This window comes from Rhinopithecus bieti, unplaced genomic scaffold (genome assembly GCF_001698545.2).
Source record: "Rhinopithecus bieti isolate Rb0 unplaced genomic scaffold, ASM169854v2 scaffold_1234, whole genome shotgun sequence".
Taxonomy (NCBI): domain Eukaryota; kingdom Metazoa; phylum Chordata; class Mammalia; order Primates; family Cercopithecidae; genus Rhinopithecus; species Rhinopithecus bieti.
In genome coordinates this window covers 751,016-777,504 of record NW_016803318.1, presented here as the reverse complement: position 1 = coordinate 777,504, position 26,489 = coordinate 751,016, and the positions used below count along the sequence as shown (strand labels likewise).

The following is a 26,489-nucleotide window of genomic DNA, read 5'->3' as shown; positions in this document are numbered from 1 at the left end:
CCCAACCCCTTCCTCTGCCAGCCTATATAAGGCATTGCACTGCCACCATTAAACGAGACTTGATCAGGCTATTTGTCTTGTTTCTATTTCTCGTGTTTTCTTGTCTCCTCCATTCCCACTCCCCCTTCCAGGGTCTGTTCGACTGTCCTGCAGGTTGGGACAATACACAGGTGAGAGCCTGCTGTGGGAATTCTTTAACCTCAACAGCACCCTGAGGCCCCTTAGAGAAAGGAGTCAAGGCAGGGACAGGTTAGGAATTTATGAGGAGCTTTTCACACCCTATTTTCCATCCTCAGGACAAATCATCAGGTAGATAAACATTAACTTTCCCGCTTTATAGTTGGGAAAATGGAAGCTCAGAGAAATTAAGTGACATGCCCACAGTCACACAACTGGTGAGTGAGGGAGTCAGGGTTCTGTACAAATCTCCTGCACACACAGGCACAGTGCCCCCGGAAGGGCAGGCGGAGACGGGGCGCTGCCTGCAGAGGAGCATCGCCAAAGGCTCCCTTGGCTTGGGAAACCTACCATAGTTAAGAACCTCGTGGGATGTGAGATGAAAGAGAAAAGGGAAAATAAGCACATTTGAAGGCACTTATACGTTTCCTTAATTAATTCTCACAACAACCCTAATTAGTACTATCATTATGCCCATTTTCACGAGAGGAAAAACAGACTCAGAAACACCCGTCCAAGGGTTGCAAAGAAATAAATATGCTGTCAGAATTTGAACCCAGCTAAAGCCTTGGTGTTTTCCTTTACTCCATGCTGTCCCCTAGTGGTGCGTGGAAGGAGAGTGCACAGAAGCCACCTGGGTGCCAACGGAAGAGTTAAGTCTTAGCGTTCTGAACTCATTTATTCATTCAGTAAATCTTTGCTGAGGTCCATTTGTACAGTCTCTGTACTTGGTTCTAGAAATACAATAAAAGACAAGACAACCTCCTATTAAAGGACAAACAGAAACACAGGAAGCCTAGAGATAATTGGATTAGACAGGAAAAGGGAGTGTGTGTCAGGGGTCAGGTGATAGAAAAAATGTGTGCCAAGGTGAAAAAAGCCCTATCTCCAAATATATTGCACCTGAGGTACATTCAGTCCTCAACATCATTGATAGGTTCTTGGAAACTGTAGCTTTATGTAAAACAACGTATTAGAAAACCAACTGTTTTTCTCATCAATGGTACAAGGCAGCAATTTCCTTTTTTTAAAACATACTATGGGTCTGGCTAGGGAGACATGTGAGGGGTGAAGCTGGAGAGGTAGGCAGGGGCCAGGTCTCAGGGGGTAATGGAAAGCAAGTGAGGGTATGGCCCATTAGGAAGCCACTGTGGTAACCTAGGAGGGTGGCCTTGGGCCCCAGAAAGATGTGACAGAGGGGATGTGTCATTCAAATGTTTAAGTGTCTGAGTACTAGCATGCAGTAGGCACTATTCCAGGTGCTAGGGACACATCAGTGAGCAAGAGGAAATCTGCCATCATAGAGCTTCCATTTTAGTCAGGGAAATAAGCATATGGATACACAAATATGTAATATCCAGCACTGATAAATATCGCAGGGCAGGGGGAAAGACAGGACAAAGTGTATTCACTTGCTAGGGCCTGCTGTAGCAAAGTATCACAGACCAGGTGGCTTAAACAACAGAAATGTATCTCCTCACAGTGCTAGAGGTTAGAAGTCCAAGATCATGGTGTCAGCAGCGTTGGTTTCTTCTGAGGCTTCTCTCCTTGGCTTGTAGATAGTCATGTTCCCTCTGTGTCTGTGTCCTCATTTCCTCTTCTTATAAGGATTCCAGTCATATTGGATTACAGCCCACCCATATGACATCATTTACCTTAACTACCTCTTAAAAAGCCCTATCTCCAAATATATTGCACCTGAGGTACATTCAGTCCTCAACATCATTGATAGGTTCTTGGAAACTGTAGCTTTATGTAAAACAACGTATTAGAAAACCAACTGTTTTTCTCATCAATGGTACAAGGCAGCGATGTTGAACAAAACACAGTGTTATTCAAGGACCTGCTATATGTCCTTTCACTGAAAGTCAACATTTCCAAGAGCCTATTGACAGTGTCAAGTGAGGACTTACTGTACTAGGGGTTAAGATCTCAACATATGAATTTTGGGGGGACACAATTCAGCCCATGACAGAAGGTGGCTGAGTGCACCTAAGGGAGGAGGTAGAAGGAGGGCCTCTCTGAGATGACAATGAGCTGAGATCTGAATGAAGAGAGGGAGCTAGCCACGCAAATGTCTAGGAGAGCATTCCAGGCACAGGAACAACTTGTGCTCACCCCGAGGTGAGGACATGGCTCAGGGCTACTTGGCATACTCCATCTTCAAGGATAGTAAGAATGGGATGGGATGATGGGAAAAAGGGAGATGTCAGTCAAAAGGTACAAAGTTTCAGTTACACAGGAGAAGTAAGTTTTTGTGATCTAGTGCACAGCATGGTGACCGTAGTTCATAACAGAATACTGTTGTCTTAGTCCATTTTATGTTGCTGTAACAGAATACCACGGATGCAGTAATTTATAATGAACAGAAATGTATTCTCTCATAGTTCTGGAAGCTGAGAAGTCCAAGATCAAGGCACCAGCAGGTTAGGGCCTGGTCTCTCTGCTTCCAAGATGGTGCCTGTTGCTGCATCCTCCAGAGAGGAGGAACACTTTGTCATCATGTGGCAGAAAAGCAAAAGAGAAGGAACCCGTTCCTGCAAGTCCTTTTAGTAATGGCATTAATCCACTCAACATCCGCATTAGGCTCCACCTCCCAGTAACATTGTGCTGGGCACTAAGTGTCAACATAAAATTTGGAGAAGACAAAAGCACTCAAACCACAGCGACTGTACACCTGAAATCTACTAAAGAGTATATCTTAAACATTTTCACCACAAGAAAGTGATAAGTAGATGAAGTGGATATGTTAATTAGCTTGAGTTAATAATTCCCTCATGCATACATATATCAAAACATCACATTGTACTCCACAAATATACACAATTCTTATCTGTCAATTAAAAAGAAAGAAAAAGTTTGTATTACAAAAAAAAAAAAAGAAGAATGGTAAGATGGCTCATATGGCTGGGGTGCAGTGAGATGTCATAGGACCGTGAGGGCATTATGACTGGCCCTTAGTTTGAGATGGAAAACCAATGGGGAATTTTGAGCAGAAGAGTGGCACGATCTGACTTTGTTTTAAAGGCAACACTGCATTGAGAATAGATGGGCAGAGAAGGGAGGGGCAGAAAAAGGAAGACTAGTTATGAGGACTTTACAATAGTCTAGGTAAAAGATGACACTGGGACTAAGACAGTAGCAATGGAAGTCTTGAGACATGGTCAATTCTGGACATAGTTTGAAGAGAGATACAACAGGAGTTACTGATGTAGTAGAGGTAGGATATGAGAAAAAGAGGGGAGTCAAGAGCAATTCTAAAGTTCTTGGTCAAAGCAACAGGGTGAATGGTGGTGCCATTTACCTAGATGGGAAAGCCTGTGGAAGGAGTAAGTTTGAAAAGGCCCAGAAATTGAGACTTTATTGTGGACAATGGGAAGTTTGATACCTATTGTATATCTTAAACACCCAATAGAGACACTGACTAGACTGTTGGAAATGAGACTGGAATTCACAGGGAAAGGTCTAGGTGGAAGGCATAAATTTAGCAGATATTGTATAAATATTTAAAACTGGAAATTCTTTTTTTTTGAGATGGAGTTTTTGCTCTTGTTGCCCAGGCTGGAGTGCAATGGTGCGATCGTGGCTCACTGCAACCTCTGCCTCCTAGGCTGCAGTGATTCTCCTGCCTCAGCCTCCCGAGTAGCTGGGATTACAGGCACACTGTACTCCATAAATATACACATAAATATATAGCTTCCCGAGTAGCTGGGATTACACCACATTGTACTCCATAAATATAGTAATTTTATAAAATTATAATAATTTTATAAAAATATAATAATGTTTGTATTTTTAGTAGAGACAGGTTTAGTAGAGACAGGGTTTTGCCATGTTGGCCAGGCTGGTCTCGAACTCCTAACCTCAGGTGATCTGCCTGCCTTGGCCTCCCAAACTGCTGGGATTACAGGCGTGAGTCACTGTGCCCAGCCTCAAACTGGAAATTCTTGAGATCACCTAGTGGGTGAGTGTAAGGGAAAAGGTGGAAAAAAGGTCCAAGGAGTAAGCCCTGGAACACCCCAACACTTACAGATTAGAAAAAGGTAGATTCAACAGGAACAAAGTTGAGAAACTGGAGGAAAACCAAGAGAGCATTTGTCCTAGAAGCCAATGAAGGAAATAGTCTAGGAATACTGATGAGAAGTTTAGTAAGAAGAATGAAAACTGGCTGTTGGATTTACCACACAGAGGCCATTGATGATTTTGACAAGAGCAGTTTCCATGGAGTGGTGGGGTTGAATACTTAATTGTAGTTGGTTCATGAGAGAACTGGAAGGGAAGCATCAGAGGTAGCAACTCTTTTGAGGAGTTCTGCTATAAAGGGGAAAAGGAAAAGAGAACAGCAGTTCAAAGATGCAGAGAAAAAAGTTTAAGACAGGAGATTTTACCACATATTTGTATTGCTAATAGAATAACTGGTCAGGAAAAGAATGGACAATCCAGAAAAAAGATAATAGGAGTCAATGTAAAGCTAGAGGGTTGGGCTTGGATAGGAATAGGGTTGGTTCATTCTTAGTAAGAGGGAGGAAGGAAGGCTATAAAAGCACCAATGCAACCGGGTTAGCAGATTTGGTGGTTGGGTGTTGGGGGATATGGAAGTTTTCTTCTGATCTCTTTTAGTTTCTTAGTAAAATAAGAAATACAGCAACCAGCAGACTGAGGATGGAAAGGGGATACTGAAGATTGAGGATAAAGATATGTGAATAGATTAAAGAAATAAACAGGTAGTATTGATAAAACTTAACTGATTAGACATAGGAAAATGTAAGACAAAGAAAACAAAGACAGATTTCTGATTTGGCAACGGGGTGGACAGTGGAGGTGTCTTTCATTCAGATAGGGAGGTGTGTGGGAGAAGCAGATCTGGGAGGAGAGGAGGTTGATTCCATCATGGCAAGTTTTGTGCCAGTGAAATCCAAGTGGACAAAAGTGTCTGAAGCTCAGAAGAGAAACCTGAGCTTGAGATATCTCAGCTCCCTGATCTAGAAGTTGTCAATATTAAGATAGTAGGAAGTGGAGAGGCTTTTGTGGTTGCTGTTTTCTCTGAGAGGTAAAGGGACTGGTGGTTTGAAATCAGAGAAGGGTTGAAATAGATTCTGGAGAAGAACAGGAACATTGACAAGGAGATAGGGGGATCATCAGGTACTCTTAGGGGGCACAGTTGAAGGTGGAGCTCTTATGTTCAGTAGTTCCAGTCCTACCATTGCAGAGCCCTGGGGCCCGCATTTGTTTCTGGAACTAAAACCACCAGGGGCCCAGTGGTTCCTGCTTCTTCCTGCTGGGCCTCCACATCAGGGTTCCATCTTACCACCAGCAATGTTCCTTGACCTTGAAGCCTATCGTTTACCTACATGCAACATGCTTTTCTCCTTGCTTTCCTGGTTAACTCCTACCCACCTTTCTCTACTCAGATCAGGCCAGGACTATCTTAGAAGCCTTCTTTGACTGTTCCCCACATCCCCTGCCATGTGAGCAGGAAGTTTCTTCTCTATACCCAAATAGCCCCTCGAATATCTATTACAGCATAAAACATACTGCACTGTATCACTGATCTACTCAGCTGCCTGTCCCACTGGACTGCAACAACTTAAGGGCAGAATGTTTTCACCTTTATAATGATCACTACTTAGTAGGTAGCTCAATACATGTGAAATTAATATAGGAGAAAAGAACTAAAGTCCAAAACCAACACAATTCTATAGGGTCACGATGCCCCCAGCCTGTGTCACACACAGATGCTTCTAACCTTAGAAACCAACTCACAAAATAGAGAAATATCCTTTTGGTGTCAATATTATACCCCTTTTCCTTTCAGGAAGAAACCTTAATATACCCACAGAAAGGAAATATCCTTACCTTATATTAAAGTACATTACCCCTTGCTCTCTCCTCTTCCCAAACACACAAAGCAGGAAGCATTGTATAAAGGCACTTTATTTTAAAATCAACACATCCTGCTTGTATAAATCAGTTACTCTCCATTTCCAACTTCCATCACCTGACTTTGAGAGCAGAGTGCGTGGTATTCTCCTGGGCTTAATGTATAAACTGACATGGCGTTCAAGAACACGTCCAGCGGGCAGAGCCCATCGGGGCAACCTCTCGGCACTTGCTCCTGCGGAAGAGACATAACTCAGCGGGTCCACCAAGGAGCCTGTCCTTCTGCTATTTCCAGCTGAGCCCAGAGATCTGAGAGGCTCTGACCCACGTGGTATATGTGTGCATACATATTACAGACAGGAAGGCACCACTACCCGGTCAGCTTCCAGAAAAAAAGGACTATGCTCTGCTTATAAAAGTCACTCAAAAAGTGTTGAATTGACTGGGAAGAAACAGTCAAGTTACATCCCTGAGCTGGGAGAACCAACAGGCTCATCCCTGGGACGTGCTCCGGCCTCTGCCCTGGACCCCAGCTCTGATGAAGCAGCCAACACCATGGGTGCTAACAGCAGCACACATCACCTCCCAAAGATACCATCAACAATCTGCAAAACAGGCCTCACAGCCAGGAGGCTACATCCTGACAGGAACACTCAGGAGAAGAGGAGGGGGACCCTGTTCCTAGAAGGAGTCCATAACAGAACTGGGATAAGGCCCAAGCCCCATCCTGCCACCATCTGTCAAGTTCTGCCTGACCCGTGGGCATAGCCAGGAGTTGCCCTATAGGATTTAGAGAGCTGACTGTGCCGAGGGAGACTCCACTGGGCCTGAGGAGGGGGACTGGGTGCTAACTCAGGTGGGTGGGTTTTGTGGGAGGGTGCCTCACCACCACCCAACCCCACCTCAGGGGTATTACCTTCCCATGGTAATAGAGCTGCACAAACCACTCCTTAGATTCCAGGTGCTGGTATAGTTCCATGGTCAGGTCAACAGCAAACGGTGGCCATTTGCGGTCAAAAATCCCCAGGGTCATTAAGAGTGGTATGAAGGTCACATCATGAGCCGCATAGAGATACAGCTTTCTGCAAGAGGAAACCGCTCTCCACAATTCTCTACCTCAGGACTCTGAAGGTCAGGATGTGGCCTGCCTCCTTTAAGTAAGACACACTTGCCTGAGAAACCAGGTGACATCTAGAAATCAGCTGAGCCTGGTATAAAACTCCTTTGCAATAGATTGTGGGAAGAACCCTTGTTCCCACTCCCCATGTCTTCGTGAGGAGGGTCTCCGCCAGAGAAACTCTCCTGGCTTCCTCCTTGCCACCCACTCACTCCTCCCTGGTGAGTTTCAAAGAAGAAACTGAGCATGTCTGGCTTAGGCCCTACCTCTCTTCTCTCTTTGGGTCCTGCCAGCCTACGTGAATGCTCTTCCTACTCTCAGTCATGAGATGAGTTTAGTAGGGCAAGGTGTGCTCCTTGTTGGGGAGGCTTAAAGTTTTGGGGTATTAAGTTTATTTCAAAAGAATATTCATAAGCCCATTTGGCCCTCAGCACATTCTCCAAATGGCTTTAATCTGTAATAAGAATGCCATTTTAATCTACATCTGCCTGACACCAGTATCCATCTCTTAGGAAAGACCAAGGATTTTATTTATGAACCCCCATCCTAGAAGACTAGCATTGGATCCTGTGGTATTCTAAAGATCCAAGGCAGAGGGTGGCAAGGTGGCAAAAGCCAGCAAAAATATACTGTCATTGCAGGTACTGTGAAGGATAGGAAATGGCATTCACAAGATTTGCTATTACAAATCCTGGCCCAAAGTTCCTGTTTCAACTCACTGTCCCCTATTCCTCTTATGCCATCATGAGTTTCTAGCTGTGCATAATACCACAACAGTGCTTCTCCAAAATTCAAGTGAATATCAATCACCCGGGGATCTTGTTCAATTGCAGATGCTGATTCAGTAGATCAGGCTGGAGCCTGAGAATCTGATGAGTTATTGGGCAACGGTGAAGCTGTTTGTCTGCAGACCGAACTTAGCAAGTGCCTAGGACACATAATATTCCACAGCCGTAGTCCCAACCTCGGATTCAAGGCTACAAAAGTGGCAATGGAGGCTCATGAGCCACTTCCAACATTTTTTTTTTGGAGACAGAGACTCGCTCTGTCACCAGGCTGGAGTGCAGTGTCGTGATCTTGACTCACTGCAACCTCTGCCTCCTGGGTTCAAGCAACTCTCCTGCCTCAGCCTCCCGAGTAGCTGGGACTACAGGTGCATGCCACCACACCCAGATAATTTTTATATTTTTAGTAGAGCTAGGTTTAACCATGTTGGCCAGGATGTTCTTGATCTCCTGACCTCGTGATCACTCGCCTCGGCCTCCCAAAGTGCTGGGATTACAGGTGTGAGCTACTGCACCCGGCCACTTCCAACATTTTTAAATGCCTTATGGATATCATACCTTCTTTACACTCAATGAAAGTGGTTCAAACCACACAATCCATTAAGCAATTATCTTTGTTTTGGACTATTATCATATCAAATCAGCGTCACATCATAATTAGCTATTGTTTGACATATCTTCAATTAATTAAAAAAAAAGAAGAGAGAGAGAGAAAGCAAAAGGAAATTTGAGGTTCTTTTCACTAAAATAAAATTTTCAAAACATGGTAGGAGGGATGCAGCAGGAAGAAAGGTTAAAAGATTGTGAACCTTTTTGAGACTTGGGGCCTGTTAAACATCTATCTTTGGTCACTGACAGCCTGGTTCTTGCCTCCCTAAGATTTGGGTTCCCTCCCTGCAGCCAGAAGTCCCCACGGCTCTTAGCTGCACAAAGCAGAGTTGCTGTGCCAGGTACCTGATGTTGTTGGGTGCAGTGGCAGAATCCACGGCTCTCAGCAGGTTGCCCTCCAAGATATGGAGGAATGGGCCTACTGCCATCTGAAGACTTTCCCTGTGAAAAGTGAACAACGTTTAAGCACCTAGAGGACACTCAGCATTCAGGGGACACAGACTGATTCTGCCCCCAGGACCTCATGAGTCCAATCAGACAGAGCTGAGAAAAAGGCAAGTAATGCATAAGGGCTAGCAATGGGCAAGAAGGAGAGAAATGGCACTGAGTCTGGTTTTGGGGTCCTCTGTGAATAAAGACTCTCAACAACACAAGCACCAGCACACAGACCTGTTGTGAACACAGCTGAGATAGGAGGGGCTGAGGGAGCAGGAAGGTGATAACCTGGATAAGCCGTGACCAACTAGGCCTTGAGGAATCAAAGAACAAAGCTGACAAAGCTGGGAAGGAGAAGGGGTAATAATTTCCAGGAATTCTAGAAGGCCCTTAGAAAAACAATCAGAAGTAACAAGAACATCCTAAATTTTGTTTCCTATGTGCCAGCCTTCCTTCTTTTGGAGTTTAGACCATAAGGTCATTTCTTATTTATGTCTTATTTACTTTACAGAAGAAGTTCAGTGGTTGTGCTCCCAGGCTTGGCTCTGTGGCTCCACCACTTTCATTCTCAGGCCTGTCACATCACTACCACAGGTGACTACTGCAGCTTAAAGCACATTCACTCACAGTAGTGAACAAAGTCCACTTACTATAGAAGAAAGAAATGTTTCTCATCTACTCATCCTAGCAGCTGATCAGCTTCCATGGAGCCTTCAGGGGCGGGTCTTCTCCTTGTTTTTGTGCTTCTTACTTTTTATCAAAGAGAAAAAAATACCCCTCCTAGAATTCCCAGAACCCAGTCACTGACAAATGAAAACAAGGTTGCCATGACTGGCTTAGACAAATCCTTATTCATGGTGACTGGGTAAATGACCATCTTTATAAGTCAAGGAATGTTGCAGCAATGGATGAAGAACAGGCAACCAACACTGTATGCAACATATACTTTTCAGAAGAATATATACAGGCAAAGCCAAGTTGTATGACCTTGTGAGGTTGTAACCATTTGTCCTTGAAGAAATGTCAGTTTTATAAAACCAGGGCTAATTGGAATGGAATAGACAAGGTCCTGTTTAAAGTGATTTACACCAGAATAAAGCAAACTACACCATAGGCCAAATCTGACCAGTTTTGGTAAATAAATTTTACTGGCACACAGTTGTGTCTATTTGTTTGCATATTGTCTTTGGTTGCTTCATGTTACAAGGGCAGAGATGAGTAGTTTTAACGGAAATTGCATGATCCTCACAGCTTAAAATATTTACTAAATATGTGTGTGTGTGTGTGTGTGTTGATAAAGGAGAGGGCAGTAAGTAAAAACTTAGGTACGGTGGGGCCCCTGCACAAACAGAAAAGGGAAGCTGGCAAGCCCCAGGGAGTGGCAGCAAGCTGTGTGGCTTGGTAGGAACCTTCTGGACGCCCTAGGCTTGCATAAAAGTGGACACACTGACTCTGAGTGGAAGGAATGCAGTCAAGGGCTCTTATCCTTAGGCACTCAACCGTGCAAATTCTTGAACTATTAGATGCCTTTCCCCCCTACTCATCTTTCCCCGGACTACTTCCTACCTCCCCTCCTCTATCAAGTCACCTATTTTTAGTGCAAGCTGAATGCTCTCAACCAATCAGAAAAAAAAGGTGTCTTCTGAAATTTGGTAAGAGGAAAACTTTCCATTCTGGTAGTCAGGAAACACACCTAGAAACAGAACCCTAACTGTGAGTCATATAGCGAAAACACAGAATAGGTAGTCAGTGGATCTGGGTCCAAGTTCTGGCTCCATCACTTGCTAGCTGGGCCTAGACCAGGTAGGCAGTATCTCCCAGCCTCAGTTTCTTTATCTATAAAGCCAGAGAGAAAGGTATCTCTCTCACCTCACAGTGAGAATGTGAAAATGATTTGTAAATTGTAACATGATGACTAAAGAGAGAAATGAATATTCTTTCTTCAGCTCCCTGCCACCCAAATCCTTTAAACCTTAAAGCAAAAGGAAAAGGCAAGTGATAAAGTCAGGAGGGTGGTGGCTCCTGGTTCTGCATAACGGAACAGAAGCACTAGGTCACCAGTTCCAGCTGCAGAAGTGCAAAGACCTAGGGCCTACTGGCAGGCGGGCAGAGTGGGGTTCAGCCTCCTTACACACGGAGATATCAGCTGTCAGGCGTGAGTGGGCCTGATGAACTCCTCTTCCCCATACACTTGGATGTCTGACCAAGTGTGACTTCACGCCAGCAGTGAGAGGCCCCTCACCTGTCTTCCTTGGGCAGTATGTACAAGGATGTGTCCACAGCTCTCTCTTCAATCATCCGTGCAAATCTCTTCAGCATGGGGCAGCTTGGGAGGCTGTGTGCCTGAAAGGGCCACATGTAGTTTTAGAAGAAAATGCTTCTCATCTACTGATTCTAGCAACTGATCAGCTCCCATGGAAGCTGCAGGAGCCTGTCTTCTCCTGGGAAGAGAAGACGGGCTCAAGAACAGCTACGTCCCTTAACAGCTCAAGAAGATATGCCGGCCGGGCGCCGTGGCTCACCCAGCTTGGAGGCCGAGACGGGCGGATCACGAGGTCAGAGATCGAGACCATCCTGCTAACACGGTGAAACCTCGTCTCGCTAAAACACAAAAAACTAGCCGGATGCGAGTGGGCGGCACTGTAGTGCTCAAGCTATCCGGTCGAAGGCTGAGGCAGGAGAATTGCGTGAACCTCGCGGAAGGCAAGCTTGCAGTGAGCTGAGATCCGAGCCAGTCACCCCAGGCCCTGGGCTGAAGGAACGAGACTCTGTTCAAAAAAAAAAAAAAAAAAAAAACAAACAAACAAACAACAAAAACACCAAGAGACAGATAGCCTGTAAATGTCTCCAAGCTATTACTGGGCTATCTCGAAGCCAGGGAGAAAAAAAAAAAAAAAAAGAAAGGGTTTCTTCCTTTCTGAGACTCCCCATCCACTCAAACAAATGATTTACATTTTTTGTTTTTTGTTTTTTTTTTTGTTTTGAGACGTGAGCTTGCTGTGTCCCCAGGGCTGGAGTGCAGTGTGGCATCTCGTCTTACTGCAAGCTCCAAACCCCTGGTTCCCACTTCTCTGGCCTCAGCTCGCTGAGTAGGCGGGAACTACAGGTGCCTGCACCACACGGCTAATTTTTTGTAATTTTTAGTAAGACGGTTTCAGCCATGTTAGGCCAGGATGGGTCTTGATCTCCTTGACCTCGTGATCCGCCTGCCTTGGCCTCCCAAAGTGCTGGGATTACATGCATGAGCCACCGTGCCTGGCCTGTTTTTCTGGTTTTTTTTTTGAGATGAGTCTCACCCTGTCACCCAGGTTGGAATGCAGTGACGCGATCTCGGCTCACTGCAACCCCTGCCTCCTAGGTTCAAGTAATTCTTCTGCCTCAGCCTTCTGAGTGGCTGGGACTACAGATGCGCACCACCAAGCCTGGCTAAATTTTGTATTTTTAGTAGAGACAGGGTTTCTCCATATTGGCCAGGCTGGTCTCGAGCTCCTGACCTCATGATCCTCCCACCTTGGCCTCCCAAAGTGCTAGGATTACAGGCATGAGCCACCATGCCCAGTCTGTATTTTTTAACTTTAAAAAAAAAAAAAAGGAGATGAATAAAATACAAAGTAAGGAATTCATAAATTCCTACTTGACCTTCGTTTTTCCAAAATGACTTCTAAAAAATACGTCATACAAATACATGATACGAACTCTTGCCTTCTAACCTTAAACCTGTTTTACACGTAAGAGCAAGGTGCATTTCTGCCTTCAGGGTACACTGTCATTTTATTTTCACAAGAGAATGAAGGAGGATCCTATATACCTTTGGATGTCCAACTTCTGAATCTAGAGAAACTTTTCCCATTATTAGTCTTCTTTATATATTTATTACAGAAAAAAAGATCCTATGGCTAAATAAGCTTAAGGAAAACAGACTTAAAGATTAACCAGCTTTCTTTACGAAGGGCATCTCAGATTTTTTTAATATGTTGATGTACATATAGTACTCTCAAGAAGTGATACAATAAATAGGGATTCCAAAATTTTTAGACCCTACTCATCCCTTCCAACCATTGCCCCCACCTGCCCAAACACACACTTGCATATTGGGTGTTCTGGGGAACATGCCTCAAGAAGCTCTGGTCTAGAGTTCAGTGTCTGTGTTCCTACCTGGGTAAGGAGTCTTCCTCGATTGCTCCCTATCCCTCAGTCCCCACATCCATTCTATCTGCAGGTCCTATCACAGTTGCCTCTAAACCAGGAGGCCTCCACCCACTTCTCTCCCCCCAGTTTTAACTCAGGAGCCAGCCCACCAAGGCTATTATCCCAGGCTCCCCAACCCCAGGACTCACCTGCTCGGCAGCCACGTTGTCCAGGAGGATGAAGAAGTCCACTTCATCACTACTGTCAATGCCCATCCCTTCCTTCACCCTTTTCAAATCCTCTGAGATTCCTGGCTGTAAAGAGGCAGTCTTCCTCCGGCCTCTGACAAAAAACCAAAAAGTAATGCCTTATATTCTATAGTGATTAACAGTTTACAAAGTGTGCTTCACACTTGGGATATCATTTGGGATACCATTTAATCCCCACAACCCACTGGGGTTAGCTGGTATTATCCCAATTTCATAGATGCATAAACTAAGGCTCTATAAGGTCAAATGACTTGTAAACTTAAGTTAGCAAGCACCAGGGTTAGGATAACAGGATGAATTTTCCAAATCTCACTCTAGCATTTACATTATATCAAAAATGATGGAAGCATGGCCCACATGTGTCTGAAAACAGCATTCTCTTTTCTTTATGGAATGCCATATAATCTTAGTGCAGCCTAAAGATACCTGATAACTGAAAAGTGTCATCAGCCCAAACCAATCTATCCTACATAGAAACATATTGGTAAGAGAAGAAAAGTCTGTGTCTTCTTGGGCTTGTACACCTGGATTTGCAGGTTAAAGACAGTCTCAATCATCTTTTATTTAACCTGTTGGTTTCCTCATCTGCCCCACCTGAGAGCCCCGGGTCGTCAGGAGGATAATACTTTGTAAATGGCAAAGGCCCACTCGTGGCTGTATGTATCATCTTGCTAGCCCAACGTGCGGCTCTTCTCAGAATTCCTGACCTTCACCGTGGGTCTGTCACTGTGAATAAGACTTCTTCACTTCCTAGACAGCTGATGTCACATTTAAGTGTAATTCAAACCTTCCCATCCATTATTCGTCAGTACGGTAAGCCTGGGCAGGCCCTCAGTACAGACAGTTCTGCCAGCAAAGGTGGTCAAAGGCTGTCTCCCACTGGTGAGCAAGAAACCAGGAGCAGTTACCTGGTTCTCTGCCTCAGGCTCCAGCAGTTTTGGTAGTTGGGATACAAGACTTCTGAATCTGCTACATCAGTGTGGATGATGACGGGTCCTGGAAGAAAGGCAGGAAGCACAGGCAGGCAGAGGCTTCAGCTTGTTCTTCCCAGCATCTCCACCCCCTTCTCTTTGTCTACAGAGATGGGGCAGAGATCTGCTCTGAGAGGCAGATCATCAAGGTTACTCCTTAAACACAGAGAATGCCCTCCACATGCCCTGGCCCTGCCAAAAGGGGCTCTCCTATAATCTGAGCAATGGAAAAAGTAAGTCACAGCAGCCTTGTTCTGTCTAGCACAAGCCCTCCTATTGGGCCACAAATAGACTAGAGCAGGTAATAGACCTGAATCAGACTGGCAACTCCCTGATCCCTTGCAAAAAATCCCTGCTGTAAAGCACTACCAGCATCTGGGCATTCTAATAAAGAATAGCGTTATCAGAACTAAGTTACTTTCTTGCTTCCCGAAGCCTGATCCTATAGGCCACTATGGTGACTTATCACATAACAAACTGAGAAAAGTGAACGCAAGGCCACAGATCCTCTCAGAGACCCCATAGCCTTGCCCAAAATAAAAAGCCAAGCTTTTAGATGAATGGCTGGTCTAGCCAAAGATCTAACCAAAGAAACTACAAACAATGTTTCTTATATCTCATGGCAGCTCACTGCTGTTCAGAGCTCCTCAGTACCATTGTCCCCTCCTGTCAATGTCCAAAGAAGGTGTTCTAACACCCTCCCAGGCTTTGCTCTGTGCCAGAGATGGAAAGGGCCATCTCTGTGTGGTAGGTTCTTTTTCCACACCACTCAAGCCTGATGGCAAAAGAAGTAGCTCCCCAGCAGCAATTTGGGATTCACTGAGGTCAGTCTACAGAGTGATCAGCTGAATCAAAGTCCCAAAGGGGTATTTATTCCCAACTTATTGATAGTCAGAACCAAGGGCTTTAAAAGTAGCCTATAACTTTACTAGAATATCAGAATCCACACACACATCATTGGTCTGAACAGAAGAAGAAACCACACTGAAAGTCATGAGTTTAGTCTTCAGTCCACAACTAACCAGCAGAGTCACCTTGGGAAGTCACTACCGTTCTCTGGGGTTCATCTGTACATTGAAGGGGTAGGACTATATCAGCCACAGAACCTCCTCCAACCTTCAACTATTATGTAAAGCATAATAATAAAAGAAGAGGTGCTGATGGCTGCAAGGTGGAGATCCAAAGCATAGTCCACTTGCATGTCCCATCCCCTCCTTTTCTGTACTTCCTGAGACCCCTCTGAAGAATTCTGGGGTTCTGCAAGATGTGTTGTGAAAAGGACAAACCAAATGATCTGATGCCGCCTCCAGATATACATGTCCTCAAAGAAACAGTTGAGCATAAAAGGAAAAAGTAGGATTCTGAACCAAGACTGCCAGAGTTTGAATCCTAATTCCACCATTTACCAGTTTTGTGTCCCTGGGCAAGTCATTGAGCCTCTCTGTGTCTTGGTTCTCTTATCTGTAAAAGGGGATAATGACACCTACCTCATAGGGTTATTACAAGAATTAAACAAGTTAACATATGCAAGTTCTTAGAACAAAGTTTGTTGCATACAATTGGTCCTCCACATCCTTGGGTTCCACATCCATGGATTCAATCAACCATGGATTAACAATATTTGAGAAAAAAAGAACAATACAAAATAACATAATAAAAATAACAAATTAGAAAACAGTACAGGATAATACATAGCATTTGTGTTGTATTGGGTATTATAAGTAATCTAGAGATGATATGAAGTACATGGGAGGATGGGCATAGGTTATGTGCAAAGCTACGCCATTTTATAAAAGGGACTTGAGCATTTGTAAATTTTGGTATCTGCCAGGGAAGAGGGTTGTCCTGGAACCAATCCCTTTTGGATACCGTGGAATGACTTTACTAGGTCCTTTATGTGTTAGAATAACTATGACTTAAACTTATATAACACTAATAAAATTATAAACCTCTAATATTTCCATCTGGGGTCTGATAATGCTGTCTGGATTTTGGACCCACAGTTTATGATAAATAAGGCACACTTGAGTAGACAAATGTACACTGAGCAAATGACTGGCCAAGTGGGCAGACCAACAATCTCCAGCTTTCCCCATAGCCTGATTCTCTGTAGCTTACATGTAACCTCTGGGATTTTTCTAGGATTTTACTCCTAAAGCAATATCCCAAAGTTGCAGCATTTCCATCAACAGGGCCACCTTCTGGGATTCTCTTTTTTTTTTTTTTTTTCTGAGACGGAGTCTTGCTCTGTCACCCAGGCTGGAGTGCAGTGGTTTGATCTTGGCTCACTGCAACCTCCATCTCCCAAGTTCAAGCAATTCTCCTGCCTCAGCCTCCTGAATAGCTGGGATTACAGGCGCCCACCACTGTGCCTGGCTAATTTTTGTATTTTTAGTACAGATGGGGGTTTCACCATCTTGGCCGGGCTGGTCTTGAACTCCTGACCTTATGATCTACCCGCCTTAGCCTCCCAAAGTGCTGGGATTACAAGCGTGAGCCACCGCACCCGGCCCCTTCTGGGATTCTTTATTCAAGTCCCTTCATATAGGAAAGGCATGGAAGTAGCTAGGAAAGAAGTCAAACTGGAGTCCCAACACCTGTGGGTCCAGCGCAGGGAGCTGCTACCCAGACACCTGCACCTGAGGCTAGTGATTTCCTTCCCTGCTGGAAACCTGGGACATTCCCAGTCTGGGACCTGCCTAAAGAAAATGTTGCCACCAAGAAACATCTTTCCTTCTCAGTACCACTTCTGATGTTTCTAAGAAGATCTTTGCCTTTTAGAAGCTGAGCAATTGAGAGCTTTCAGAAGATCAGGTGCTATGGGTCATTCTTAAACTCAAGGCCTCCTAAGAAGTAAGGGGCAGCCCAAACTGCTTTATGTTACCTAGACACGTACTGTTTGTGTGCAGCAGCCAACTACAGCCAGAACTAGCAGCAGTATCCAACCCAGTTGGGAGTAAGACCAGACTCCTCTTTCCTGAAGGTTCTATTATTTTACATATTTCTTAAAAAGTGTGATGGAAATTTTGTTTCTATTTGAGATACTGCCAAAAAGCTAAACAAAGTAACAAGAACCTTTGTTTTGTGGCACCTGTTTAGTGAGGTCATGATAATCTGAAACTCAGACCAGTGATTAAATGTAAATTTGAGTCAATTACAAATGACAAAATGAAGCTTCATGTGATGGCCAACGGCTCTCAACACATGGGATCCACAAGGGAAAATAATTAACGCAGTCCTTGGGGATGACAAGGTTAGGAACCACTGACTGCAACCATTCAGGGGTTGAATATATCAAAACCCAAACTTTCTCAACTAGGAAAGGCTAGACAGAACACTGTTCACCCTACGGATTATTACCAAGATTAGGGCAGTAGCAGCAGTGTTGGGGCCCAGTGTCCTTCCTTTCCAGCAATGTCTCACCTAAACAAAAAGTACCCTCGATTGTTCACAAAACATGGTTAAGACTGCCTTGTGCAGCTTGTGTAGAAGCTTGAGGGGAGAAGCCAGGAGCCAGAGGCAGATCAGAGCAGCTGCTACACTGCTGCTACTGTGGAGGTCAGGCTGGCAGGGGCACCATAAGGCCAGACAGGGAAGGACCCACCGGACTAGGTACACACTGGAAGTCACACATGCAGGAGAAAAAAAATCAAGGGAACAGGCACCAAGAAAGAGATAGGGGCTTTGGAAGCGAGAAGCAAGAACCCCAGGGACAGGGACTGACTGGGATCCCAAATACGAACCTTCTTTCTGACACTGGAAAAGCCCAGCCAGCAAACAACGGGTGGACTCCAGATTCCGAAAAATGTTAGTGGAACGAATACTGAAAAAAATGAGAAGACAGTGACAGTCATAAAAGGAATATTTAATTATATACACTCTTATTTTATTCCACAGAGGCTCCAGGGGTCTTTCAAGAGTACATAAGGAGAGCTACGGAACTAGGAAGAAAGCTTTACTTCTCTGTGGGATGTCTGCCCTCAAGAGACTCAAAGTCCAATGAATGTGACCTCCAGGAACCACCTGTTCACCAGATCCTGTGACATAAGGGTATGCAGCATGACAAATTGTCCCCCCAACTACCTTGGGTGAGAGTGGGAACCATCTTTGGGAGTCAGGACAGGTGTCCTCATGCTCAATACCTTAAATTAAGTGCAACATCCCTTTTCAAGTGACTCACAAGACCTCCTCTGGGTTGAAGGTTGGTGAAAGAAAGGGAATGTCTTCCACATAGTTCTTCCTCAGTCTCTCTCCCAAGGCAAACATCTGCTGCATGCCCACCTTGGTCAGCTGCCCAGCAAACATGCCCCCCTAAAGTAGGGAAGAAAGAGAAAGAAGAATGAAACACCTGACAGCCTGCTGAACTCAGCCCAGAGAAAACCACCCAACCTTTGCAGTGAGACTCCCCAGAGCAAGGAAGCATTACTCACCTTCAGGGTGGTCTCACGGTATTGAGAGTCATAAGGAGAATATGGTTTTGGACCACCAGTTAGACTGGTGACTGTGTAATCAAACTGAGTTTGGGGTGGGACCTCTAATAGCTGCGGGTTCCACTCTACCTGTTAGTACCACAAAAAACAAACAAACAAACAAAAACAAAACAAAACACACAAAAAAAATTGCATTAACATCTCAAAGTATTCAGAACACATGGCTGGAATCACTGAAACTAGGCCTGCAACCTTCCCATGGGATGGAAGGAAAGAAATGTTAGCTGAAATTAAGGGAAGAAAAGACGGTGATTTATTATTCCAGGTGTCCTTAGCCTAAGTCCTGTTATTGCTACACTAGTAATGACTGCTAAGGGGCTGCTCTGGCACTTAGCCCACACTGAAGTAAAGGGGAAAAGTGACCAGAATGCCTGGCATGCGGATACATAGTGAATGAACGAAGAGATGGATGAAAGAAACATGATATCAGTGACCATATGTGTGTAAGAATTTATAAGGAATTAATCTGGAGGTTTCTACGCCGTATCCCAGCTTAAGGATTCTACTTAATGTCCCTTGTAACTACTACATTTTTCTCCTCCTTTCATGCAATTTGTGAAACAAGCAGCTGCCATCTAGGAAGATGTTGCTTTTTCATGATCTTCCGTTATTCCTTGCAATCTGGCTCCTGCCCCAACTGTGCTGTAATGATTTCAAAACATCACTAGTGGCCACAGGTCTCATAGCTCCAACTGTCCATAAAACTCTGACACTCATTGAGTCAGATGTGATGACTTCAATTGTAAAAACAAGTCTAACCCCATAGACCAGTTCCCCTTCCCAATCTACTATGTCCCTCTCAATGTTACCACAGTTCTCCTAGGCCCCAAACCTCATACCTTTGCCTCTCTGTGGATCCACCATCCCCACACCAAGCCCTGTTGATCACTGCCTAGAAGAAAAGTCCTCCCCAATGGTCCTTCCATTATCTTATTGTACAATGTAAACCTTATTACTACAGACAAAAGCCTGTGACAAACTCCTCCCTTTTACCTGCACAATCCATCCATCCATAGCCAACTAATTAAACTTTTTGGGAAAAATATTTTTTATTGCATTTAAATATTTTATATTTTAATTGACAAATAATTATATATTGTATATATTTATGGAGTATAATGTGATGTTTTGATATACATTTACATTTGATATATGATTAACTAATGTAAACAAAATTCATCAGCTCACATGCTTTCATTTTTACGTGGTGAAAATATGTAAAGTCAACCTTTTAGTAACATAGGCATACATCATTTTATTGCTCCTTACAGATACTGCATTTTTCACAAATTGAAGGTTTGGAGTAACTCTGCATTGAGCAAGTCTATCAGTGCCATTTTTCCAACAGCACGTGCTCATTCATGTCTCTGTGTAAAATTTGGTAATTCTCATAATATTTCAAACTTTTTCATTATTATTAAGTCTGTCAAGGTGATCTATGATTTGTGATTTATTTTTTGTTTTGAATTGGGATCTGGCCATGTTGCCCAGGCTGATCCTAAACTCCGTGATCTTTGATGCTACTATTTTAACTATTTGGGAGTGCCATAAACCACACCCATGTAAGATGGCAAACTTAATCAATAAATGTTATGTGTTTTCTGAGTGCTCTGCTGACTGGCTTTTCCTCCATCTCTCTCCCTCTCCTCGAGCCTCCTTATTTCCTGAGACACAACAATATTACAATTAGTCCAGTTAATAACCCTACAATGGCCTCTAAGTATTCAAGTGAAAGGAAAAGTTGCAAGTTTCTCACTTTAAATCAAAAGCTAGAAATGATTAAGCTTAGTGAGGAAGGCATGTAGAAAGCTAAGATAAGCCAAAGCCTATGCCTCTTGCACCAAACAACCAAGTTACGAATGCAAAGGAAAAGTTCTTGGAGGAAATTAAAAGTACTACTCTGGTGAACACACAAACAATAAGAAAGTGAAACAACCTTATTGATAACATGGAGATATTAAATGCAGAAGAAACAGCCTACATAGGAAGAAGATCCCAGCTAGGACTTCCACAGCTAAAGAGAAAAAGTCAATGCCTGGCTTCAAAGCTTCAAAGGACAGGCTGACTCTCATTAGAGATTAATGCAGCTGGTTTCCTTAAGTTGAAGCCAAGGTTCATTTACTACTCTGCAAATCCTACAGCCCTTAAGAATTATGCTAACTGTACTCTGACTGTGCTGTATAAATGGAACAACAAAGCCTGTATGGCAGCACATCTGTTTACAGCATGGTTGACTTAATATTTTAAGCCCACTGTTGAGACCTACTGCTCAAAAGAAAAAATGGATTCCTTTCCAAATATTACTGCTCATTGACAATGCACCTAGTCACCCAAAGGCTCTAATGCAGATGTACAAAATTAATGTTGTTTTTGTGTCTGCTAACACAACGTCCTTTCTGCAGCCCATGGCCCACAGGAGTAATTTTGACTTTCAAGTCTTTATTATTTAAGAAATACATTTTGTAAGGCTATTGTTGCCCTAGATGGTGATTCCTCTGATGAATCTGGGCAAAGTAAATTGAAAACCTTATGGAAAGAATTCACCATTCTAGATGCCATTAAGAACATTTATGAGGAGGAGGTCAGAATAGCAACATTAAGAGAAATTTGGAAGATTTGATTCCAACCCTCATGGATGACTTTGAAGATTCAAGCCTTCCGTGGAAGAAGTAAATACAGATGTGATGGAAATAACAAGAGAACTAGAATTAGATGTGGAACCTTAAGTTTTGACTGAATTGCTGCAATCTCATGATAAAACTTGAATGCATGAGAAGTTACTTCAAAGAAGTGGTTTCTGGAGAGGGAATCTAGTCCTGGTGAAGATGGTGTGAACACTGTTGAAATTACTACAACGGATTTATTACAGAAACTTAATCGACAAAGCAGTGGCAGACTGTGGGAAGATTGACTCCAATTTCAAAATATGTTCTACTGTGGATAAAATGCTATTAAACTGTGTTACAAGCTACAGAGAAATCTTTCATGAAAGGTAGAGTCTATCAATGTGGCAAACTTCACTGTTGCCTAATTTTTAAAAATTGTCACAGCCACCCCAACCTTTAGCAACTACTACCCTGATCAGTCAGCAGCCATCAACTCAAGGCAAGACCTTCCATTGGCAAAAGATCATGGCTCACTGAAAGCTCAGGTGATCACTAGCACTTTTTAACAATAAAGCATTTTTTAATTAAGGTATGTACATTTTTAGACATGCTATTGCATAACAGGATACAGAACAGTGTAAATATAACTTTTATATGCACTGGGAAACAAAAAAAAAAATTGTGGGACTCACTTTTATTGAGATATTTGCTTTATTATGGTGGTCTAGACCTGAATCTGCAATATCTTCACGATATGCTTGTATGTGTAGAATCTAAAACAGTCAAACTCAGAATTAGAGAGCAGAATGGTGGTTATCAGAGGCTGGGGGGCGGGGCGTGCAGTGAATGGGGAAAGGAGAGATTTTTATCAATGGGTACAAAATTTCAGTTAGGAAGAATAAACTTTAGTCAAGTCATCAATTGTACAGGATGGTGACTACAATAAATAATAATGCATTGTATATTTCAAAATCACCTAATTAATCTTGCTAAGCCACTTTCATCATATCAGTAGCTTTTTCCTAATGTCTCAGAGGTAAACATCTGTCCGTCAAGGACTTCTACATCATGGCTGGGTGCAGTGGCTCATACCTGTAATCCTAGCACTTTGGGAGGCTGAGGTGGGAGGATCACTTGAGACCAGGAGTTCAAGATCAGCCTAGGCAACATAGCAAGACCTCATCTCTTAAAAAAATAAATTTTAAAAAAGGACTTCTACCCCTTTGCCCAGCCCCTGTACTCAGCTTCACTGCTTCTCTCCTCCCCTCCAACCCAAAGGTTGCCCACTGCTTCTGCAAAGATGCCTTCCAGCTTGCTTCTCTTGCTTGGAGGGACTCCTGTTCCTATCTGTCCATCACCTTGTTTTCAATGTTTAAGGATAGCTCAAATCTTACTTCCCGATCACTGACCACTCCAGCTTTCAATGGTTATCTTCTAAATATGAATTCCTATAACATTTATAATTAAAAAAACAATAGGCCGGGCGCGGTGGCTCAAGGGCCTGTAATCCGCACTTTGGGAGGCCGATGACGGGAGATCACGAGTCAGGGAGATCAGGACCTCTGGGCTAATCGGTGATAAACCCCGTCTCTACTAAAAAAAAAAACTACAAAAAACTAGCAGGCGACAGGAGGCGGGGCCTGTATCCCAGCTACTCGGGAGGCTGAGGGCAAAGAATGGCGTAAACCGGGAGGCGGAGCTTGCAGTGAGCTGAAGATCCGGGCCACTGCACACTCCAGTTCTGGGGACAGAGTGAGACTCCATCTCAAAATAAATAAATAATATAAATAAAATAAAAAAATAAAAAAAATTTTAACTCAATTTCCTACTAATTTGTTAGTTTTAAAACTAACATTTAGAAACCTACTATGTCACACATATCATCATATTTATCTTCATCCCTCCCAGAACTATCCCAGGATAATGGCACTGGGAGCCTCAGTTTCTCTTTGCATAGAGGGAGTCCTCCATTCTTCCCAAAGGCACGTGTCAGTCCCACTGGCACCTGGTCTCCAACACCTGAACCTCCTTCTGACACATCAGAGGACCAGATGTTCACAGAGAGGCCTTCTTCCTTCTTTCACAGTTAATCACTGCTCCCTCTTTCTGACACTCTAAGCCCTCTGGATAAAAAACCCTTCAAGGGTTCATGACTCATGTGGCCCCACCTCCTCTCTAGTAGCCCCCTTACCACTTCTTCCCTATTCTACACACTTACTCTCTAGCCACACAACTTTGTTTCCTTTCTCATATTTCACGGCCTTTCAGTATCATGTTTCTTATGCCTGGAATTTTCTTTCCTCATTCATCTAGAAAGACTTTTGTTCATTCCATAAGACTCAACTTAAATGTTCCCAGAAACCTTGGTCATGGCCTTATGCTTTCACAGTTGCTTCAGTGGCTCTCTTTAGTAGCCTTTACCAAAGTGTATTAAACGAGCTCCTTTATTGGTCTGTGCTGTTCAGTAGACTTGGCTTCCTGAGAACAGAGACTGGGTCATCTACTGACCTCTGTTTCCCAGCAAAGGGCCTCACACACAGTAGGTACAATTAATAGCTCCAACAATTTGCCAGCTCTTGTGGAAGATACCCATCTTGAGAAAACTTGACACTGCCTTTCCTGGGTTTTCAAGTTAGTAAAGAAAAAAGGCCAGCTGTGAATATAAATGGCAGCAATACCATAATAGAAGCTGATATGTGCTGCAAGAAACCATATGAAGGTCATCGCAGTTCAAAGGCAAGACAGACCTTCTCTTCTGGCTGGGGATTCAGGAGAAGTTTCATTGAGGGAATAGCATTTTAAATGAATAGTATTTAGACAAGCAAATACCTGTACTTAAAAAGGGTGGCATTCAGAATTCCAAAAATAACTAGAAAGCTTGAGCAAAGCAGAGATGGTGAAGAATGTGTATGGCAAAGAAGTGGTTTGGTTTGCCTCAACCAGGGAATGGTTTTCCAATTTTTAAATCAGAAAACACCAGGTAAAGTTAAACTTAGATTTGTACACATAAAGGCAAAAACTGGAATTTCTCTAGTTGAAGTAGGAGTAGGATCCTACAGCCCCAGCTGCTCAACATCACCTTAGCCCAGGGGCTCCACAGAATAAATCTGAAACCTGGCAGCATATATCACAATTGGAATGGGAAGACTAGATGCAGAAAAGCCTATTTTGAGATGTTAGCAATAGCCCACGTGAGAGCCTAAGTCCTCATCTAAGCCAGTAGGAATAGAGGAGATAGATGTAAGACATGTGAGTTAGACTTGGCAAGTGAGTAAATAAAAGCTTTATTTGGGGACTGTGTTGGTAGGTAAACACAGAGGAACAACAACAACAAAAACAACTACTTTGATTTTTGAGCCTAGTAATGGAGGTATTCCTTGACTAAAACTAAGACTGAGACAGAAAAACAGGTGGAAAGCTGATTTCAGTTTTGGACATTTGGAGACACCTCCTTTGTGTTCCCAGTGCTCCCAACATATTCCCTTAATTGTTGTCTGTTGTCGCTCTCCTTTATCACATTGAACACTCCTTTAAAGGCAAGACTGAATTATCCATTCTTGTAGTTCCAGTGTCCACCACAGGGCGTGACACAAAGCTCCACAGGGCCATTCAGCCTCACTAAGAAATCTCCTGTTAGCCACATTCACCAAGAGAGGACCCTTGGTGTCCCCTAGGAGACTGGAGTCCAGGTCATGTCAAGTCTAGAGTACAAGTTTTCAGATTTTCAAGAATGGATGATACCTCAGTTTCATATAATAGTGTCCACTCCACATACACACTCTTATTCTCATTCCTGCTCTTAAGCTTCCCAGTTAGTGGCAAAGACTAACTTGATAACTTATTTTATGTATACCCAACTTCAAGGAGTAATAAAGTAGATAGAGCAAAAATTAAAATATAGTAAGACAACCAATCCCAAGTAGGCAAGAAAGACAAAAGCAAACAAATGTAGGGACAAAGAAATGGATGCAGTAACAAGGTTACTAAAATATGTACAACAAGAAGATCTGTTTACTTACTATATGTGGGCAACGGACTTGGCACCCAGCTTCCGGACTTTTACATAAAGAAAGAAACTTGATCAGCTAGACTAAAGAAAAAGGCAAACCAATTGTGCAGGAGAAGCACACCATTTCTAATGCTAACAGACAAATTCTTCCCAAGGGTCCTCATAAAGAGGATAGAGTAATATAATGAACATCTTTTCAGCAGTCACAGCAATGAGTTCTGTGGGACTGTTTCTCCTAGTTCTCTCAACACAGAATGATGGCCTCTTACCAAAGCACATTTCAGCGAAGGCAATTCTGTACTGGGATTGATATACTACATTCCAGATAAAAGAAGAAATCTACATAAAAGTAAAGAAAAACCTTCCAGGTGTAGATTTTAAAATAAAGCAATCATATTAAACCTTGTCTGTACACTGGTATTACCAGGACATTTTTTAAAAGTTACTGATGCCTGAGTCCCATCCTGGGATAATGACATTTGGATTATCCCCCCAAAAAGGGAGGCCTCCACTTTTTTAATGCTCTTCAGTCCAGATAATTCTCAAGCTTCACCAGAGAGTCTTTTACATTATCTGGATACCCTGGACCAATTAAATTAGAATCCTTCAGAAGGAGACCCTGGCATGTGTATTTTTTAAAGCTTCCCAGTTGACTTCAATGTTCCACCACGGTTAAGAACTACCGATCCTGAAGAATGGGTGGACTGACTAGCACATCCCTCATGTAATGCTTCTTGAATACCACTTCTTTTAGCTGAGCTTTGGGAAGGTACTAAGCAACAAAAGATACTGACATGCTTCCCAGCTCATCTGTATTGTCAAATAAATAAGGACCCAAATGTCTTAATCAACAGTGAAGCTGGGGTAGGTTAGACTTTATTTTATAAAAATTGAGGAACCTCCCTGGGTGGAGGCCATCTTGACACCCAGGGGAGTTGAGGGAAGCCTGGAAGCAGTGCCAAATCTTTTCTTTTGATAGTGCATTTGGATCTACTCTAATGATTACAAAAAAA

At 43.3% G+C, this 26,489-nt stretch overlaps 1 protein-coding gene across 2 annotated transcripts in view; it reads right to left on the bottom strand.

The window, feature by feature from the left end:
• Positions 1-6,092: 6,092 nt before the first annotated feature.
• The window catches only part of ACP6 (acid phosphatase 6, lysophosphatidic), a 27,311-nt gene continuing 6,914 nt past the window's right edge, over positions 6,093-26,489 (bottom strand). The window contains exons 2-10 of one of the 2 annotated variants that reach the window (XM_017875137.1): positions 18,802-18,930; positions 18,552-18,682; positions 18,115-18,194; positions 14,309-14,396; positions 13,341-13,473; positions 11,246-11,346; positions 8,914-9,009; positions 6,974-7,139; positions 6,093-6,292 (exon numbers count right to left, since the gene is read on the bottom strand). In XM_017875137.1, coding sequence (XP_017730626.1) covers positions 6,149-6,292; positions 6,974-7,139; positions 8,914-9,009; positions 11,246-11,346; positions 13,341-13,473; positions 14,309-14,396; positions 18,115-18,194; positions 18,552-18,682; positions 18,802-18,930 — 1,068 coding nt within the window. In that variant the 3' untranslated portion in view covers positions 6,093-6,148. The remainder of the gene's footprint in view (positions 6,293-6,973; positions 7,140-8,913; positions 9,010-11,245; positions 11,347-13,340; positions 13,474-14,308; positions 14,397-18,114; positions 18,195-18,551; positions 18,683-18,801; positions 18,931-26,489) is intronic. The other variant, XM_017875146.1, reaches the window with a different exon arrangement.